This window comes from Phoxinus phoxinus, assembly GCF_949152265.1.
Source record: "Phoxinus phoxinus genome assembly, chromosome: 2".
Lineage (NCBI taxonomy): Eukaryota > Metazoa > Chordata > Actinopteri > Cypriniformes > Leuciscidae > Phoxinus > Phoxinus phoxinus.
The window spans coordinates 47,297,500-47,319,463 of NC_136877.1; the positions used below are offsets into that span (position 1 = coordinate 47,297,500).

The window sequence follows — 21,964 nt, forward strand, 5'->3', positions numbered from 1 at the left end:
TTTTTGTCTAAGAAATGAATACTTTTATTTAGCAAGGATGCATTGAATTGTATCAAAAGTGATGAAGACATTATCAGTGTTGTAAAATATTTATATTACAAATAAATAAATAAATGCTGTTATTTTGAATTTTCTATTCATCAAATAATCCTGGGAAGAATAATCAATCACAGCGTCCGAAACATTAAGCAGCTCAACAGTATTCAACATTGATAATGATAATTAGCAAATGTTTATTGAGCAGCAAATCTGCATAGTTGAATGATTTATGAAGGATTATGTCACACTGAAGACTGGAGAAATTTAGCTCTGCAAACACAGGGATGAAAATAGAAAACAGTTTCACAATATTACGGTTCTAAGACTTCTTTCAAAAATGTTACCAACCTCAAACATTAAAATCAGTGTGTATTGTAATGTAAATTATATATAAAATAAAGTTTCACTCTTTTTGATTTGCTAAGTGATGCTCAGGATTCATTTTCTACTTCATATCCTTGCTTCTATCGAGCTGTGGTAATATGAGTAACATAATGTATGTAAAAAAAAAAAAAAGTAAATTAATAATTTAATTGAGCATCACAATTAGCGGATCGAGTACTAAGATCTTGTTTAGTCCCTTCACATAAAAAACTAGCAGCCATCGGGCTGACACTTAACAGCTATCACGGCGTCAGTGATGTCTCCGTCTCTCACTCATCTTCTGCTGTTCTCACACACATACTGATGCTACTTCATTAGGGTCCAGCAGAGACTCTCATTCCTTTCTTTCCCTTTGTAACTGTGATAAAAGCTCTTTTGTGTAGCTAATTACCCTTTAAAGCTAATTTAGCTTCTCTTCTCACCAGCTTCTCATTATCCTGACATTTAGCTTTAAGCAGATTAGAAACACCTGCTTGCTTCAGACCCTTTGGGTGCTCTTCCACTGACAGGGGATCAGCCCATCACAACACAGCACTCAGCATTTTACACTTCAGCCTGTGGTGGGATCCTGACTATTATAAAGTAATGCTGGTGAAGTGTGTGTGTGTTCTTTCAGGACAAGCACTGGGAGGTTGTGGACTTCACTAAGAGCAGGATTGAACAGTTTAAGAAAATCATCCCACTGATCACAGACTTCAGGAATCCAGCCATGAGAGAGAGGTGGGGGTGCACACACACACACACACACACACACACACACACACACACACACACACACACACACACACGTATGGCCAAGGCACATGGGTAATTTTTTTTTTTTCCTTTGGTTGATTTCCACCCAATTTTGGGCTGCTTTTACTGGCCATTGGGCTACTTTTGTTGCATAGACCTGGCAACCCTGCACACACACACACAAATCATATCCTCAGCATAATGAAGTGTCATTCTCGCAGTAATCCTCCTTATCAAGAAAAGGTTCCTGACAAAAAGGACACAGTCGTATTTCATGTTGCCTCTTCTCTGGACAATCGCTCTTTATAACTTCTCTCTGTTAGAGAGATTGCCTTCTTTAGCTTGTGACCTGAGGTCTGTTGTGAAGTCCAGCTGATAATCATCAGCGGCAGAGGCTCGGTGCCGATTACTGTTCTGGGATCAGCTGTAATCCCACACCTTGACAGCCAGCCCTCAGTTACAGCTCGTCACCTCTCTGTATTCTATCACGCAGAGCATTTGTGCACTCCGGCGCCTTCCCTGCCGAGAGAACGCAACATTTTCCGCTCTTCATTTTTCTTCTGCCCTGTCATTCGCTTCCGAAGCCATTTGATTGGATCTGGCATTCCCAAAACAACAGCCCATCGTCCCCAATCAGGCGTGCTACAACAGCCCTGGTGGAGACGCCAGAGACAGGCCTCACGGTCCCCTGATGACAGCCGGCTAATCACACTGATGTAACCCTCTGAAAGATCCCTGTTAGCGTCTCCCGCTGGCCGGCGCAGCACATCAGGGAAGCAGATGAAAATAAACAGAGCTCCAGCCTCTGAAGTCCATGACCGACAGAACGGGAAACAAGAAGAGCGAAAGAAAAACAGGCACTCGTAGGAGAGATCGCGTCCCAGAATGCCTGGGCCCGGTCTCAGAGGGGCTAGTCATTGGCAGGATGGGTTTTTTGAAATAGCGGTGTTGTGTTTTGTTGTGGATCAGATGTACTGTCGGTCTCTGTGGATTTCTTTGAGAGAAGACAACAAGCTGTGCGTCATGACTACGGGATCTCTCACGGGAAAATTCAATCCGTGCGCTGTCGTCGGCCGTCACACCTGTTTATTATGACACAATCTGACCGTCAACATGACTAGTGACCAGTCTTTTGTGACTAACCAGCGCAGTCTTTCTTCAGCTCTCAAAATACTTTGAATAGCACACATTCTCTGTCATTTTAGCTTAAGAATTCCATTAGATATTTTTATTAATGAATCACCAACCTCATCTCTCCTAAAGGCCTACACAATAGCTCTGATCCAATCACAGCCTGCTGCCTACATAGACAGCTGTCTTCTAAGGCATCATCCTAACCGCACTACATAGACGGCAACTCACATCTTACTCGATGCCCAATTGAGTTTTTTCCTATGGGGTTTGGCATTAATGTTTCTAAGATAACAGGGTGACACCCTAATAAGCACACAAACATTGGATAACATTGGATATTGGATTATTTTTTATATTTTATTTTGATGCTGCTTTAGAATCTGTCCAAAATTAGCTTTCTTAGCAGGCAGCATAATTAAGTTGCCTATCTTTTGGAAAAGCCTTTGAGTTGGAAACTGTGTCTATGATGTCTTAAAATGCCGGCCCGTAGGTCTTGGTTTTCGAATAGATCAAATGGCTTTGATAAAAGGTTTTTTCACCCTATTTGAACTCCGATTCATATGTCAGTGTCAAAGGGTTTTGGCCAATAAGATTTTATCATCAAAAGATGGTGTGGATCTGTTTATTTTAGACACTGGGATCAAATAAGGCAAGAGGTGCAGCAGACGTTTGACCCGACCAGTGAAGACTTCACTCTGGAGAAGATTGTGGCTTTGGGTCTGGACCACCATGCCGAGCGTATCAGTGACATATCAGGAGCGGCCAGCAAAGAGCTCTCAATAGAACAGGTATGATTATCCCCTCTCTCTCAATACCTCTTCAGAACTCTCTCTTTCTCATTTGGCTTCATTTATTTCATGTTGAGTATAATTTCACTCTTTAAAAAAATATATGATTCTTCAGTGAAAGATCCTACAGAAAACAATTTATTAAAAAAAGAGCTCTAAAGTGCAACAAAGAACCCTTTTCTTATCAGCTTTCCTCTGTTTTGGAGTTTGCTAATGTAAATGGTTAATTGCAAATGAACAGCGTCCTTCAACTTGGTATGTTCTTCCGATCAGTGTATTGGATTCTGCGTTTTTAAAGCACTTGTACTAGAAGTGTCAAAGAAAGAGAAATCTAATTGTCCTTGATCCTTTGAGATACACTGAAACTTTCACTCAAAACTACCTGAAAATCTATTTACTCTTTAATTACTCATGAGTAACATTATAAGTGGACCTCATATGAAAAAAATTAAATGGTTAAAAAGCATATGCTGTGATTCAAATAGTATCAGGCTATAAAACTATTTTCAGTTGTAACTGGAAACTTCATTTCTTCCTCATTTCTTTTGTCGCTGTGGAGGACTGTGGGTTCATCAAGGTTCAATTCTCTCTGCTCCTCTCACAGTGCATAAGATCCTCAGAGGTTTGGTATGTTAAAGAGAAAAGGAAAGTCACTGTCAAGAGGATTGTGGTCAGAGGTCGGGTTTGGAAGGTCAAAGATGATATCCTCAGGGTGACATCCTGTAGTCAGACCGCCCCAGTAGAGAGTCTGGCCTCAGTGCAGATGTGCTTTTCATTAGCCAAACAGTTTGAATGGAAAGGAGATGGTGGTCTTGAGTACAAAGCTATCAGACTGTTGTGGGGTTATACTTCAGATTTTTATTTATTTGAACCCTTAGGCCTGCATTCACACATTGCAGCAAGTGGCAGAAGCATCCTATAGAAACAGCAATAAAAGTAGGGCTTCGGTCCAAAGTTTAGTTTTGCATGTCACTCTATTGAAGCATGTTTCTGCCTCAGAGTAAAATATCAAAATATTTTCACAATTATGAAAAGTAAATGTGAGTTAATAAAGTCACAATGCATGAATTAAAGTCACAATCACAAGAAATAAAGTTGCACACAAATTTGAGTTCAGTATAGAACTCTAGATTTCTTGACTCAATTTTAAAGAACCCTTTATACCAAAAGGGTTCTATACAGTATAGGGAGAAATTTCTTAAATGATTGCATAATACTTTCATGCTTAGTGGTTCTTTAATTTTTTTTCTGACGTGTTTGCGAGCTGTTTATTTCATAAAATGTATTAAAAATGAAAAATTAATTAATTCAAACAAAATCTAGTTTATTAAATTAAAACTAAAAGAACCCTTTAAGGTTTTATATAGAACCTTTTTTTTTAAGAGTACAGTTACCAGTTACATTTCTAATTCATTGAAGAATAAAATCATATTAAACAACATTTATCAAGTTAAAAATATTAAACAGCACAACTGTTTAGAGCATTGATTATTATAACAAATATTATGTGAGCAGCAAATCAGCATATTATTTTGATTTCTAATGGGTCATGTGACACTGAAGACTGGAATAATGATGCTGAAAATTAATTATTACCATCACATGAATATATTACATTTAAAAATATATTAAAATAGAATAGTCATTTTAAAATGTAATAATATTTTACAGTATTTTACCATATTTTGATTAAAGTAAATGCAGCTTGAGAGAGCATGAGACTTCTTTCAAAAGCATTTTAAAAATCGTAACATGCCAACTTTTTTAACTGCTTGTTTTTCCTCCGGTGCGGAAACTGGCTTTTACATGCAGATCTAATCAGAAAACGTGTCGAAATACACTGTAAAACCTTTTTATTAGCACAATATTTGCTTTTATGAAGAAACATAATACTTGATCGAATAACTCCCCCTCTAAAAGACCTCAACATCAGGCCTGATGCAAATTCACAAACAGTACTTTTTAATTAAATAAGACTGACTGAACCCAGACGCTTTTAAGCAGTTTATAGCTATGTTTTGGGTTTTGTGTAAATTAATTACCAATTGGATGTAAATGTCATTCCACCTCCTCATGTAAATTCGATTTCATGGCGATCAAGTTTGTAATAATCCTCAACGGCCCACTTCCGATATCCATTATATAATTTGTGTTATAATTTATAGCTGTTATTGGAAGAAATATGCAATGTGGTAAACCAGAAGTCACTTTATTTTCTGCATAGAGCTGTTACGCAGCAGAAATGCCTTTAGTGTAAAAGCACAAGCTACATTATATGCCGCTGACGCAGGATGTGTGAAACAGGCCTAAAAGTCGACTGGTTTATGGTCCTATTTTAGACTTGAAAAGGAACATTTCCTGGACTGTGTTCAGTAATAGTGCAGTACAGTATGAGCGCAGTGCTGCTGTCCCCAGGTCATGTGTGGCGGCCACAGGGGAAATGAGCCTTGCGCTTAATTTCCTTCAGAGCAGCCTTTACTGCCCCTGCAGAGGAGATCTGCCCTGTCCAGCTGTCAGACTGTGGGAGGCTGTGCTCCTCCCCTCTCTCCCTCTTCCTCTCTTTCTTCTTACTCTTGGCCCAGGGAGATTCCCAGACGTTCGGCTCTGTGCTCGCAGAGGTTACAACAACACAGTTTTGGTTCGAGAGTGGCAATGGGAGAGCAAAGCCTCATAACCCCCAAAGCACAGAGCGGTTCACCCAGAAGTCACCCGCAGAGAGAGAGAAAAGTAGAAAGACAGATAGAGTGTAAATGAGAAGCTTTACTGGCATGGCGCATGGCTGGTGTTTCTGGAAAGACCCTGTCTCTGACGTTTATTGTGGGGGGGAACTTTGCAGGGGCCCATATTAATGATATTTCCCTGTCACAAGTCGCCTAGTCTCGCGTAGCCGGACCTTCAGACTGACGGCGGAAGGTCTGGACTCCATCGCAGCTTTCATTGGCCAAGGACCGGCCAAGAGGACATCTGACCGACATGTAAAGCAATCAGTCACAGTTCATTTTGTTTCGTGTCATGTTTAGAGGCGTGAAAATGTAACGTTGATGTCCCTACGATAACAGACCGGTGTGCATCTTTATTCATCTTTATTAAATTATTTATTCAAAAACATTGTGCAATGGTGCCGCAAACTTCACAAACTTTTGAAAATCCAGCGTTAAGTTGATCCTGATAAGCGCTCATTGTCACAGTTGCAAACACGACAAATTTCTTCTTCTTCCATGAGGGGGTTTGGCTTCACACCGGACGCAACACACACGTCTCCCAGAAATCCTTTAGAATTCAATCAATCAGATGACGTCTTTGAAATGTTTTAGGGTTGGGTTAGAAACACCTATTTTGTGTGCCTTATGCATCAGATGTTCAGAGGCTGAGACTATAAGTCACCTAACCTCCTCACAAAATAGATAGTTGTCTTTTCAGCTGTAAAAAGGTGCAGTCACATGCAAAATTTCAGCAAAATTTTGCAGGCAAGAATGTCAATAGTATAGCGATTGTTTGATTCACAGCTCACACAGAAATCAATTTCAAACCAAGCAGCTTTCTGTTGATCAAAACGGATTTGAAGATGAACCCATTGCGAAATCTGTGTGGAAAAATCACTCTCAAGTGAAAGTTATGATCGCATGGATTCCTTGAAATGAGTGGATTTCATCCACCAAAATTCGCTGTAAAACCGTAAACCCCACCTTAATACAACAAAATGCCTCCTGGTCTGGATAGGCAGCTCACTATGTTTTGAAATGCACTTATGATGCCCAAAAATGCTGTCTTGTTAGGCAGCGCACTAGATTCAGAACTAGATGTTCGGACGAGCCTATGATGTCTTAAAATGGTGTCTATGCAAGCAGCTCACTGAGATTTCAAAGACTTCAAGTGTTTAAATGTTTGAAAGATGTCCAAAACTGCTGCTTGGTAGGTTGCTTGCTAGGTTTCAAAACATCATAAATAAGAAGTGTCACTGGCAGATTTTTATTCATGTCTGGTGTTTCTATGACGTTTATTGTGGGGGAAACTTTGCGGGGGATCTCGATCAATGTTCTTTCGCTGTCACTAGTCGCCTGACGTCCCAACGAGACCGATGGCTGCCCTTCCAGCTCTAATACAATCTGGCGTTCAGAGCTGAGGTGGAATGTGTCTGGAAAGATTAGTGCTAACATTAAAAAGCCTAATGCTGACCTCTCATTTACAGACACTGGAAGGCATCACGAAGACTTGGGAGGAAACGTCCCTGGACATCACACCCTACAAAGACAAAGGTCACCACAGACTGAGGTGAGATGCCAAAGGTTTCAAAAGGTCAGACGTCAAGAGGTCGTAGACACTCGCAGGTGCTCAATAAGCAGAATGTTCAAAAGATGATAATGATGATTCAGCGTCCTGACGTGGCAGTGCATTTTACTTCATTTTATTAAAAAAGATTAAATTTGCAATGTAATTCTTCTCAGAAAAAGAAAACACAAGAACATAAAAATAGTGAAGATTAATGAATGCGCGCGCATACACACACACACACACACACATAAAAATGTGTGTCTTTATAGCAGCTTGCTATAGCCTACAGCTCCTACCAGTAGATTTTCCATCTTAATTGGGGAGTTGTCCTAATTGACTTTGCCTAATTGATGTATTGGATTATTTTTTTCCTGAGACGTAATTGTACCATAACTTTCATGCATTTCCAGTCGAGAGATAATTGTTTTTTGTGGCAGACTCACTGTCCACCGAGGGACTGGTACTGGCTTCATCCATGCTGTTAAGGCACCGTAATGTGAATATGTTAGTGCCAAAAACAAGCCATAGCCTAAAAAACACCATTCCTCAACATGATGGAGCTCCCTGCTGCAGGGAAGAACCGCCACGCGTGAGGAGCCAGTGACTCCACATTATCATATTACTCTGTGTGACACAACCACCACTGAGAAAGAGTGAGCAAATGATACAAAACACTGGCTATGTTTTAAAACCTAGTGAGCCACCTACTGCCTACTGGACAGAATTATAGGCATATTCAAGTGTTCTTAATGGATTCAATGCGCTTATGATGTGCAAAAATGCTGTCTAGATAAGCAGCTTCCTAGGTTCTGAAACACAGCCAGTATTTGAATGGACCTTTGATTCCCGGAAAGGCTCTCTAGATGTGTAGCTCAGTAGGCTTTGAAACACATCCAGTGCTTAAATGCACCTTTGATGCCCAAAAATGCTGTCTAGATGGGGTTGGGAAACACAGCCACTGGCCGGACAGCATTGCTCTCTCAGAGTCCGGTTCAAATCTGTGTTTGACAGCAAGCCATGTTTTAATACACAGATGAAATGGCTTATCAATGCCAGGGCACCTTGAGCTCTCACACAAACATAATTACTATCAATCTCCCTAGAGAGCAGGACTCAGAATGGCTGCTTTAAGCCTTCTGGGCAAACAAGTCAAGGGTCCAATGAAGAACAGAAACTGACTGTCTGTGAATGAATAAACACTAGCGGGAAAAGACATTTCTGTATTTAGATGAGCTCAAATGATGCTGTTGCTCTTTTTGGTTTGATTGAGACCATTCGGGAGTTTCACAAAGTGTTCATTGCTTACAATTATAGAAACGAGCTGTGAGCAGATAAGAACTGGAGAGGATGCTTTGTGCATATGGCAGCCGCACAAAAGCTCTAATCTAACAGAATCATTTGTACAAGCAGTCTCCTTCCCAAGGGCTGAAAGTTTTCTGAAAATGCCTTCAGGCCTCTTCGTATTTAGCTGGAAGCAGTGTGTGTGCGCATATTAGTATGTTTATGTGTTTGTCCGTTTTTATGTAACAGTAATTCCGTATTATTGTTTTTTTATACTTATAGATGCTTCTTATTTAGAGTCTTTCTTAATTTTCCATTTAATTTGTGTCTATGTTGTTCTTTGTTAGTGAGAGAGCCTCTGGGGACAAATTGGTCTATGATATTATGATATTGTTTATGTGATATTGCACTCGCATCTATATAAGTAAGTGCTATGTATCCCCGTTTTGATAGCTGACTATCATTAAGACATTGAGTTTGTACTTAGCTATAGTTTTTGAATAAAATTGTTCCTAGAAGTAAGCTTAATCTGACAAAACTTGCAAGATTTGCATAAATGAAATACTAAAATAAATGTAAAAAAATAATAATAATCTTATATATATCTTATAAACGAAATATAAAAGTTAAAAAATGATGTACTTCTACCCTTCACAGCTACATTTTAATTTGCGTCAAAATAATTTTTTTCCCCTAATCCTTATGTTTGTGCATGTATGTTTAGTGAAGTCAAGCTTCACAATGATAAACCGGAAAATAAGATGCTAAAATATTCCAATTCTGCTATAAAGCATCTCTAAAAAGACAATAGTCATTACTCAGCTGGAGTCAGTTCAGTGTTGATTCAGTTCAGTTCAATAACTGTAAAGTTAAATTCAGCTATAAGCATCTCTATAGCTAGTGTCGCTACTCAGCTCGAGCCAGTTCAGTTCAATAAGTGTCGATGTAAGTCAATCAGCTGTAAAGCATCTCTGCAGAAAACAGTGGTGTCTTCATCCAGCTCAAGTTATGTTCTCATCCAATAGTGTCAGTGACGTCAAGTCAATAATATAACTGAATATTAAGTGTTGCGTAATGCACTAATACGCAGAGTCATAAGGAATGCAGCTCTCTCTGTGCTATAACCTGTCATATGCGTCAGTCTCACACCCACCTGTGAGAGAGAGAGAGAGAGAGAGAGAGAGAGAGAGAGAGAGAGAGAGAGAGAGAGAGAGAATCACAGGGGGTGGTGTCTCACTGACAGGTAGGCATGTGAAGAAAAAAAGCGAGCGAACAGAGATATATAGAGGAAGAGGGGGAAGATTTTTATTGCTTATTTCTAGAAGCTTAGATCCTGCAGAACAGAGAAAGTACGTGGTCTCTCTCTCTCTCTCTCTCTCTCTCTCTCGCATGTTGGGAGTGGGTGGAGGTGTTGGGTGAGGTCTGAGCTGTGTGGGTCTTTTTTCCACTAGCCTCAATTACGGGGTTTTTTTTTCATTTTTTTTTTCACTTTTTATTCTTTACATGAGCTAAAGTTTGCTTTTGACTTCTTTTGATTATCGGTGTGAGCATTGCGCGGGGAGAGATGGCGTCTCGAGAGGAGGCGCCGTCTTTGTCCTTGCGTAATGGTTTCAGATGTGTGCCTGAGGATGGCGTCACAGTGGAAGACGTGCTCATTTCGGCTGGAGGAGAAGTAGGACACGAGAATATTGTGTCCGCTTCTCGTATGAACAAAGCCGTAGTAGTGTTCTTGAAAGAACAAAATTTTGTTAGTCGTTTAATCGAGAATGGTCTCGTCATAAATGAAAACTTTGTTCAGGTTACCCCATTATTCGCTCCGACAGCAAAAATTACGGTGTCCAATGTTCCACCTTTTATTCCGGATGAAGCGTTGGAACGGGAATTAGCACGGTTCGGTAAATTTGCCAGTGGTTTTAAAACAATTACCCTAGGATGTAAACACCCGTCTCTGAAGCATGTTAAATCTTTCAGAAGACAGGTGTTTATGTTTTTAGACTCCCCCGAGAATACGTTGGATGTTTCATTCCGAGTACGTTACGAAGGGAAAATGTATATGGTGTATGCAACCACTGGTAGCTTGAGGTGTTTCGATTGCGGCGATTTAGGGCATAAAAAATTTGCGTGCCCACACAGAGTGCGTGTACCGGAGGATAGGCCCACTGTCTCAGGAGAGGGAGATGTGGTGGAGCAGGAGCGCATTGTCCGAGAGGAAAACGCAGGCCCAGCGCAGGTAAGCGATACTGGTGCGGCGCCGTCCGCTATGGAAGTGGGATTACATGAGAATGTTGTAGCCAAAACTAATATAAATGAACATCAGCAAAGTGAAAAATCTGTAAACGCTGTTCAAAATGTCGATGCAGATGGGAAGCAAGATGATTTTGTAGAAGTTGCAGGGCCCAGTTCACGTGGGTGTGAGCCTGGTTGTTTGGTTACAAGAAAGAGAGAGCTGTGTTTTAGCAATGATGGAAATGCAGTAGATGGTGCATCTGATGAGTATGAATGTGATTCCCAAGGAGGGTCTGTATATGAGGGCGATTCACAAGATATGTCCACTAAAGATCCCTCTTTATATACATTAGATGAAATTAATGGTTTTCTTGATGAGACATTCGGGAAACAAGTCAGCATTAAGGAATTTTTTCCTGACGTTGGAAAATTTGAGAGGTCAGTAGCCGCTCTTCAAAAGACTGCAAATGTTGATCAGTTGAGTGAAAAGAAACGCTTCCGGTTAAAAAAACATGTTACAGTTATTAGAAGATGTAGAGAAGCTGATAAGAAGAAGAGGCTAAAGGCTTTCTTATAAGTGATTATAGCCATGTATCACGTGGTGTGTTTATCTTTATTTCTACTGTTTTTTTCTGCTGTTATCTTTTTCCTTTCCTCCCTAAACTTATATATGGATCTTTTGAGGGTGGGTTCATTAAATATTAATGGAGGGAGGGATAGTCATAAACGAGCTTTGGTATCTGAAATAATGCAAAATAAAAAATTACACGTTATTTTATTGCAAGAAACCCACAGTGATACGGATAATGAAGTAGAGTGGGGGATGTGGTGGAAAGGTAAACATGTACTTAGCCATGGTACAAATCTGAGCGCTGGAATTGCTCTCCTGTTTTCTCCAGATACAAAAGCTAGTATTGAAAATACTGAGGAAATTGTAAAAGGTCGTTTGGTTCTTGTCAAAACTATAATTGAAGGGACGACAATTTATTTTATAAATGTCTATGCACCAAATGTGGGACATGAGCGATTAAAGTTTTTTAGAATTCTAGCTGATGTTTTAAAACAAGATTTTAGTGATGGAAACATCATTATTGGAGGAGATTGGAACTGCACAGAGAAGTTCAATGTTGACCGTAATAATGTAGAGCCACATTTGCTTTCATCCAATTATTTGTCAAGTTTGGTAAAAGAGGCTGAACTTTTAGATATGTGGAGAATCAAGCATCCAATAGATAAGCAATATACATGGGTCAAAGTTTCTGACAATAGAATAAGTGCTGCTCGTTTAGACAGAATTTATGTTTCAAAATGTTTTAATAATAGGATTATTGATTGTTCTATTTCTCCTGTAGGTTTTTCTGATCACCATCTGGTTTTTATTTCTGTAAATATGGCACAGTTTCCAAGAAAGTCCTCTTATTGGCATTTTAATGCTAAACTATTGCAGGATGCTTCTTTTTCTGAACACTTTGTGGTTTTTTGGAATCATTGGAAGGGGAAGAAAAATGATTTTGAAAATTTAAAACAATGGTGGGAGGTTGGAAAAACTCAAATAAAAATGTGTTGTCAACAGTATACTGCATATTGCACAACTACGCAAAGAGAAACAATTCAAGGCTTGGAAAGAGATATAAAGTCTATAGAGATAGAAATGATAGGAAGATATGACCCAGTTTTTATCAACAACTTGCAACAGAAAAAGAAACAATTAAGTTTTTATTTGAATGAGAGGGTGAAAGCAGCTTTGGTGAGGTCACGATTTATATCAGTCACTGAGATGGATGCCCCAAGTGCCTACTTTTTTAATTTAGAACGTTCAGTGGCACAGTATAAACAAATGACATGTTTGAGTCTTCCAGGTGGGAGGATCACAAATGACATTACAGAAATGCGTCGTCATGCTGTTGACTTTTATTCTTCCCTCTATAAAGCTGACCATTGCGATTCTATTTGTGCAGCACAACTTATGAATGAACTTCCGCAAATAGACTTTGTTTCTAAGGCTGCTTTGGACACACAAATCACCCCTGAAGAACTCACTATTGCTGTTGGACAGTTGAAATCTGGACGCTCTCCAGGAATTGACGGGTTGACCTCTGATTTTTATAAACATTTTTGGAAGCATATTGGAATGGACCTTTACGAAGTTTTCTGTGAAAGCTATAAAGATGGTATTCTACCTGCTACGTGTCAACGTGCTGTATTGTCCCTATTGCCTAAAAAGGGAGATTTGACCCTATTAAAGAACTGGAGACCTGTTGCTTTATTAACAACAGAGTATAAAATACTATCTAAATGTCTATCTAATAGGCTTAAGGAGTTTTTACATTTGATAATTCATCAAGACCAAACCTATTGCATTCCAAAAAGATCCATAATGGATAACCTTTTTTTAGTGAGAGATACATTAGATATCTGCAAAATGGTTGATGCAGAGGTTGGGTTGATCGCCTTAGATCAAGAAAAGGCGTTTGATCGTGTTGACCATAGTTATCTTTTTAATCTACTTGAGGCGTTTGGGTTTGGTCAGGATTTTATCAAATGGATACGTTTGTTGTACTCTGGAGCTTCCTGTATGGTCAAGGTGGGGGGCGGCCTCAGTCGGCCTATTGTGGTCTCAAGGGGCATTAGACAAGGATGTCCTTTGTCTGGACAATTGTACAGTATTGCTATTGAGCCATTACTTTTTAATATAAGGAAAACTCTAAATGGTTTATCAATACCCTCAATGCCTCAATTTGTAAGAATCACAAATACTGCATACGCTGATGATGTTACAGTTTTTGTAAAAGACAATAATGATATAAAAGCTTTGTCTAGAGCACTTGAGTTGTATGAAGGGGCATCATCAGCTAAGGTAAACTGGGAGAAGACTGAAGCTTTCTGGTCAGGTCAAAGTAATGTAGGCAATCTCCCACAATTACCAGGTAATTTAAACTGGAATAGAAAAGGGCTAAAATTACTTGGTGTGTTTTTAGGATCAGAAGAGTTTCAGAAGAAAAATTGGGAGGGAGTTTTGGAGAGAGTGTGCACCCGATTGTCTAGATGGAACTGGTTGCTACCCCAGTTATCCTACAGGGGGAGAGTGTTAGTTGCCAATAACTTGGCCGCTTCTGCGCTGTGGCATAAATTCAGTGTGTTACAGCCTCCCGTTGGATTAGTCCAAGACATTCAAAGGATGCTGGTGAATTTTTTTTGGTCGGGACAGCATTGGGTTCGATCAGCTGTCCTCTTTTTGCCAGTGCAAGAAGGAGGGCAAGGCCTTGTGGATATTAAATCTAGACTCATGGCCTTTCGTCTGAATGCTGCTCAGAGACTATTGTATAATAGTGATATTGTCTGGTCCAACACTGCTGTTGCCCTCCTGAGAAAAGCAGGCAACATGGGACTTGACAAACACCTGTTTTTATTGAACCTGAATGAAAAAACCTTGACAGACTTGACGACATTCTACAGATCTATGATGGAAGCCTGGAAAGTGTTTTTTGTCTCAAGACCTGCTGGAGTACATGCAGGCTTGTGGCTGATGGAAGAGCCTTTGTTCCAGAACCCCTTTTTGCCTTCCAGACACTTGTGCTCTGACAATTTGTCATCGCGGCTGATAGCTGCTGGATGTGTAAAACTTGGACACATTTTAAGCATCAGTTTGGATACCCTGGGTGAGAGAACTGGGATAAAATCTGTTCGTTTTTTAAAACAAATTACTAATGAAGTGTTTGGAGAGTTGAATTATGATCAAAGACTTTTTATCAAGAACTCTAATCATATTGAAGAATGGATGGTCGGGTGTGATTATGCTTTTCCATCCTTGACGGTAGCTGCTGGCATAAGGGATTGGCCTGAGGAAGAAAATCTTTTACTGTCCTTCAAAACCCCTCAGTTGGACAGTTTTGAGTCTGCCGGAAAAAAAGCTCTGTATGTGACTTGCGTGAAAGTGACCAATGCACATCATCTTACTGGAGTAAAGTCATCGAAATGGATTGATTTTTTTGGGACAGACATCTCCCCCAAAGGTAGCTGGCGGTCACTGTATAAACGCCCCATTGATAAACGGACTGGTGATTTACAGTGGAGGATAGTACACAGTGCAATAGCTACGAACAGACATGTGGTGCACCTCGATCCAAACGTGGGGGTCGGTTGCCTTTTTTGTTCTGTAAATGAAACTGTTTTTCATCTTTTTGTTCAATGTGTACGGTTGGGTAATTTGTTTTCCTTTTTATCCCAATGGGTATCATCATTAGGTGAAGATTTGTCTCCTCCATTGTTTATTTTTGGGCCAACATACTCTGTTAGCCGTAAACATGTTTTGGTTTTATTAAATGTTGTGTTTGGAATTGCCAAACTCTCTATTTGGAAAACCAGGAAAAATAAGATGCTTGGTAATGATTCATTAGATCCTTTGTTGATGTTCAAGGGGTTGGTAGCATCAAGGCTCAGGATAGAATATGCATATTACAAACTGGTTGGATGTTTGCCAATGTTTGTGAATACTTGGGCCATAAATGGAGTGTTATGCACAGTTAATGAAAATGATGATCTACTGTTGACTTTTTAAGTCATATGGTGTTTGTTTTTTTTCTCTTATTTTTATTTTGAATTTGTTTTTTTTTTGGTTTTGTGTGTGTTTTTCCCGTAATTGAGATTGTGGAATGTAGAGTGTTAGTGGCAACACAGATTGGTTTCACCTATATGTTTTAAATAAAAGTGATTCAATCTCTCTCTCTCTCTCTCTCTCTCTCTCTCTCTCTCTCTCTCCCCCTGTTTAGCACACATACCTGCTGATATTGTTCGTCCCTGTCAGTGCTGCAACAAAAGGTGGACATATGCTTTATCTTTAGTTCTCCCTCTCCCTCTCTCCTCTTTGATCACTCTATTTCTTCCTCTTTTTCCTTTTTTTTGTCAGTGGTGTATATGCCATATCAACAAACACTGTGTTTAGTATTCAGCGGTGGGGTTGTATACCGGGGACAGAATCAATTCCAAATTACTCAGGCTCTCAATAACGGACAGCCTTGTCCGCAAGGAGAAAAGATGATTAATGATGATAGTATTCATGATAGAAGCTGAAGTGTGCGCACGCACAGATGGAGCTGTGTGTGTGTTAATGGTCCTGCAGTGAAGAGGCTTTCTGTTTGCTGCCGTGTACTTATAATTGAGCGTTTCCACACATTTAGCAGGACGGAGTGCAAATCACCTGTAATTACCACCTACAGCCCTGCATTGTACGCACAGCACAGCACACACACACACACATTGTATAAATACGGTGCACAGAAACATCTCTTTGCCTGCTCTGCAGTTGCAAGAGTGACAATTCTGCAGAATATGCATTAAACGCGTCCTGCACCGACTGTTGGACTGACCGAAAGACTCTCCTGGCAGTCATAACGTAACATTGAGCGGAGCCAGTGGGCGAAACGGTCTATAATGACGCGGGACAAAACGTGCATGCAAACACTTTTAGCATATGCTACTTCTTGTAATTAAATTAAGACACATACGCTTCCCTTACCAACACTTTTTATTTTATTTAAAATTTGCTACAGCGCACATTTTTGTCCTGACGCACATATGCTGCTGTTTGGACGCACACACACAGCTGCGGATGAACGTCCCGGCCCTGCTTTGCTGATGACTCGGGATTTTGAGAGGTCATGTCCTCCTCTATGTGCTTTTCTGTTAGTTTACTAAAACAAGTGTGTCTGTATGTGTGTGTTTGTGTGGTTTTCTAGTAACAATAGGTTGTTCAAAATAGTGAGATGCCTATCTAGACAGCATTTTTAGACATCACTGGCTTCAATTTGAACGTTGGTACACGGTCTAGGTACAGTAGGCTGTTTACTTTGGTAAGCAAGACTCAGTTTACTCTATAAGCAGAGAGCATCGCTACACATTCTAACTCACACATCTCAATCAGCCGTCTAGTTCAGTAGTCAGAGCTCTGATCATAGAGATGGACGTTTTAAAGGCAAAATCCTTCCAGTGCACTAAAACATTTGCTCCCTAAAAAGTCCCACAATGCACTGTGAAAACCAGTGTTCCCTTAACAGAAGTTCTGAAGTGCGAAACAATCACGTGAGCCAACACATGACACTTTTTTGAAAAAACAATATTGCTTGACTGGTACTGAACATAATCTAGCTAACATTTATAATTCATTTATGACTGAAAAGTTGCAGGTATACAGTATGCAACAATATGTAAAGTATTAAAATAACATTAGAAAAATAAATGTGAGAAAATGATCAGTTCTGCTGTTGTTCATAAATACCTTGTACAACAAGGATGTTTTCATGGGACATAAGGAACTAGGGATGTTGATGATCAGCATTCATTGCTTTATAATGGCTTTAGGGCTTTAAGCGTGACTCATTGGGCCTGGCCAGGGTAGTACAACACTGCCACCTAGTGTGTGTGCATATGTGTGTTTACATGTGCGTATACACGTGTATGTGTGTGTGAGATAAAGGAAGCAGGAATGTCCTGACCATCTGCTGCACATTAGAAAGAGACCCCCAGCCCAATTCAATTAACATCCACAAGCCCCCTGATTGGGCTCAGAGAGAGAGAGAGAGATGGGAAGAGAGATAAAGGGCATTGCAGGACTCTCTACCCTGCAGTAAATATGAGTTTCAGCATTCTCTGATGAACTCCCTGCCTGACAGCGGGGCCAATGGAAAAGTCATTGATCAAATGCACACACACACACACGGAATTGTGTTTGCTATGAAACAGAGGGAGAGATAAATAAGTACTCTTGATCTATGAGCATGTTTGAAGTTTTGTTTAAACACACACATTTAAAATGGAGATACAGAGGGAACATTTAGTTGGCGATTCTCTTTATTTATCCTTATTGCTGTTTATCTTTTTATATATATATATATATATATATATAATTAATTGAAATCTGACAAAACTTTACAGGATGACCCCTATTTTATTTGTAACATATTAACATGCATTTTAGTGCCTGATCAAAAAGTCCTAGATATGTTCATGTGAATAACATAGTAAATGAATCTTTTCTTGTCTGCAATCTAACATGATATTTTCATATGATATTGTGGTAACTATGGCATTAGTGACTGCCGTCAGACACTGTAGTGACTGTCAAATATCTGCATTTACTGTCTCAGAGGCAACTACTGTTAACTAATAAAAGTGGCTTTTGATCGAAGTATAATTAAATTAGCTTTGAAAACACTTGATATAAAGAAATAACACACTAAAACAGTGATTACGTTAAGATCCACTGTGACAGACAGCATATCAAAGCATTCCAGCAGTGTTTGTTTTATTGAAAACTTCCTCATTATTTGCAGCTTGTTTATATTATATGGTGATGTTGATTTGATAGGTAACAGCCATAATTGTGTGTAGAATTTCCTTTAGTTTATAATTGTCACAAATGGGCAACATGCATTTTATACGGTTAAGAAAATGCCTACATTGCAAATATTGAATGCAAATGCAATACATGCAATACATTATTGCTGTCTTTTTATGGACATTGGCCCTTATTTTGATAGGTAGTTATATGTGCTTGTGTATAAGTGAGTTATCTGATCATTCTGTGGCAGTAGTAATGTAGTCAGGGATTTCAGTCCGCTCGCTGTGCAGTGTGCAGTGAAGACACACATAGATGATGTGATGGGAGAGATAAATATGTCAGATGCAGTGTGTGTGTGTATGAGAGCGACCGAGAGAATGAATCCTGTCATCACTGCACCTTTCCCACTGCTAATGTTCACGTGTGTGAGTCAGAGTCGGAGAGAAAGAAAGAGTTGCGAGCACAGGAGATTGAGCAGGGCTCCTGTGATTGGTCTGAATCACAGTTCCTGCGGCAGGCGGGTTGAGTGTGTGATCACTTAAAGCAGAGGTGATCATTTACAACCTTTCTGAGTGTGTGTGAGAGAGACCAGCCGTGCTTTCATCCATATTTAACAATATTCTTTCTTTTTTTACATCATAACAGATGTCTGTCAAAACAATATTATTAAATCGATAGCAACAGTAGACTATAATAAACAAAATGACCAATATATAAAGGGGAAAAATTTAAGTAGATAAATCAAATAATATACATATATTGGGTATGCTAAAGTTTGGTAAGTTGGTAATTTTTTTTTTATATAATGTTTTTTATAATTCTCTTTTATAATTTTATAAAGTCTCACTAATGCTGCATTTATATAATCAAACACACAGTAAAAACAGCAATATTGTGAAATATTATTAGAATTTATAAGAACTATTTTCTTTTTTAATATGTTTCAGAATGTAATTTATTCCTGTAATTTAAAGCTGAACTTTCAGCATCATTACTGCAGTCTTTAGTGTCACATGATCCTTCAGAAATCACTCTAATATGCTGATTTGCTGCTCAAGAAACATTTATGATTATTATCAATGTTGAAATAATATGTTTTTTAAATATTTTTTGTCGAAACCATGACATTTTTTTCAGGATGCTTTAATAAATAGAAATTTCAAAAGAAGAGCATTTTGAAATAGAAACCTTTTAGAAACGTTATAAATGTCAATTTAATGTATCCCTAATGAATAAAAGTATTAATGATAGTGCTTTTTTTTTTCACAGATAAGAGATTTGCATTTTTGTTTAAGCTCTTCCACAGCCAAACAATTGGCACATTTAATCACTTTTTATACATTGATCAGTAATGTTGGGATTAAAGTTATGAAATATTTCTGGAGTTATAGACAGCCTTTGTAATCCACTTATACTGTAATAGCTTACAGCTCATATTAACTGCCTGGATGTGGGGATTTAAACAGGGTTTCTGCCATTCATCTTTGGATATATCCTGTTATATTCTGATATATGATTTTAATGATGATCATATTCCAAACGTTTGTGAGCAGAGGAGCTCATCATGTGTCCTTTATTCATATACTGTAGCATGCAGGAAGGCAGAGCGTACTTGCATGAGTTCTTCTTTCTCAACCATCATAACTTGTGTTTATTGTGCTGTATTTTTATGGTGGCTTCAGGCCAAAACACCAAGTCCTCATAAGTGCACTTAAACTTGATTAAAGCTGCATTATGATTCACAGAGTTCTTACGTCGTGTTCCAATTATATTACGAAACATACTTAAATGGAACATAATAGAATATAATTTGGGGTCAGTAAGATTTTTTTTTATAGAAATTAATACTTTTATTCAGCAAGGATGCAATAAATTGTTCAAAAGTGACAGAAAAAAGAATAATAGTACAACTGTTTTCAGCATCGACAATAATCAGAAATGTTTCTTGAGCAGCAAATCATCATATTAGAGTGATTTCTGAATGATCATGTGACACTGAAGACTGGAGTAATGATGCTGAAAATGTAGCTTTGATCACAGGAATAAATTCCATTTTAAAATAGAAAACAGTTATTTTAAATTGTAATAATATTTCACAATATTACTGTTTTTACTCTATTTTTGATCAAATAAATAAATTGATTGCGAAAACCGACCTTCCAACCCCAAACTAGCAAACTAGGTTCATTTATATATTACAAATTAGGGCTGCCCCCCAACTAAAGATGTTTTCAGTTGACTCGCACGCTTATATGAATTGAATTACTTAAATATATACTGGGGGGCTTAATATATAGCCTATTCCCTGCTCAAGCGCACACATATAGATTTCCACAAAGCAATAAAATCGGACAAAATAGCAAGGAGCCATTTTAATAATTTCTTAATAAACTAGTGTTTTCTGAGTCAGTGTCGGCTGCAAAGATGAAGTTGTGGATGCTGACTTCCATCTCCGCAGTACTGAACGCGCCTTTAATGAGAAATGCATCTTTCATACGGATTACATAATCAGAGAGTATTTGTTTTCGGTTCATATTAATTAATTTAAAAGTAGACATTTCAAGCTTTCTCTAGATATATTTGTCATGTCTGTGAGACAAGTAGCCTATACCCTGAGTTTTGGTTCATTTTTGTGACGCGCTCCAGTTCACGGAGACTGAGAAAGCGCATCCTGTTTGTTTTCTTAATTTTACAAACGCACAACGGGAGTTTACACAAATAAAAGTAGACCCTTTAAAGTTTCGAATGATACATTACATGACCAATAATGACTATTTATATGAGTAATAATAATGAATAATAATGAGCATTTTAAGTGGTTTCCGCTGTTACCTGGAAAATGCAAGTAATAGCGCCGGCGCCTCCATGTCATGCAGGAAGCGCGTGAATACTTTAGCTTCCACACTCCACACAAACACTTGGATATGCTTGCTCATAATAGCGCACATTTATCTAGGTTAATATTAGAGTTATGTAAAGTTGCTGCTACTTACATGTTTCAAATGAGAAGCCATACATGTATTTGAGGTCGATGGATGATAGGCGAATGTTTGGATTTCCTGCTCAACTACCACTTTACCACAATTACCACACGTACCCGCCGTTAATTATCGTTAAAGTCACACTTCGCCACTTCCTGTGGAGGTTTTTTTCCTGCAACTAACCGGCTAATACAATTTTGGTCAACTAAGCCTCTTCTCGTCGACCAACGGTCAGTCAGCTGTTAGGGGGCAGCCCTATTAAAAATATTTCATCTAATTTAAATGATACCAAATGCACATGAGAGAATGTGTCTTTGTCGTTGTGCTCTAACCTGTTGATCCCCTTCCTAAAATATTCATGAAATGCAACTGCAAGTTCCGCTAATATCAGTCATTACAGACTAAGGCGTTCACCTCCACCATAAATGCTCTTGGACTTCACTTGTGTTTTTCCCTCAGGCGCCGCTTCAGTGATGTGTGTCGAATGCTATATGTGTCTGTCATGTTGCCTGGACTGGAAAACAGACAGATTATTCCTCTGAGTGTGTGGCTGTAGGTGCCGCAGGCCAGAGATTGTGCCTGGTTTCATGCTGTCGCTCGGGAGGTCAGGTGGCCCACGACTGTCACTCACCTCCTCTTATTCTCTCCTTCTCCTTTCTTCTTTCCTCACTACTCCTTCCCATCAGCCCTGTGCTCCCTCTCAGAGAAAGAGAGTATGAAGAGGTTGTTTTAAGGCATTTACACTCATCTTTTTCACTTTTTTGTGTCCTTCACCAACTGACATTGAT

General features: G+C 39.0%; 1 protein-coding gene across 1 annotated transcript in view; it reads left to right on the forward strand.

Moving 5' to 3' along the window:
* The window catches only part of dnah2 (dynein, axonemal, heavy chain 2), a 161,571-nt gene that overhangs the window by 58,659 nt on the left and 80,948 nt on the right, over window positions 1-21,964 (forward strand). The window contains 3 exon segments of the mRNA XM_079584640.1: window positions 1,040-1,143; window positions 2,924-3,080; window positions 7,270-7,352. Coding sequence (XP_079440766.1) covers window positions 1,040-1,143; window positions 2,924-3,080; window positions 7,270-7,352 — 344 coding nt within the window.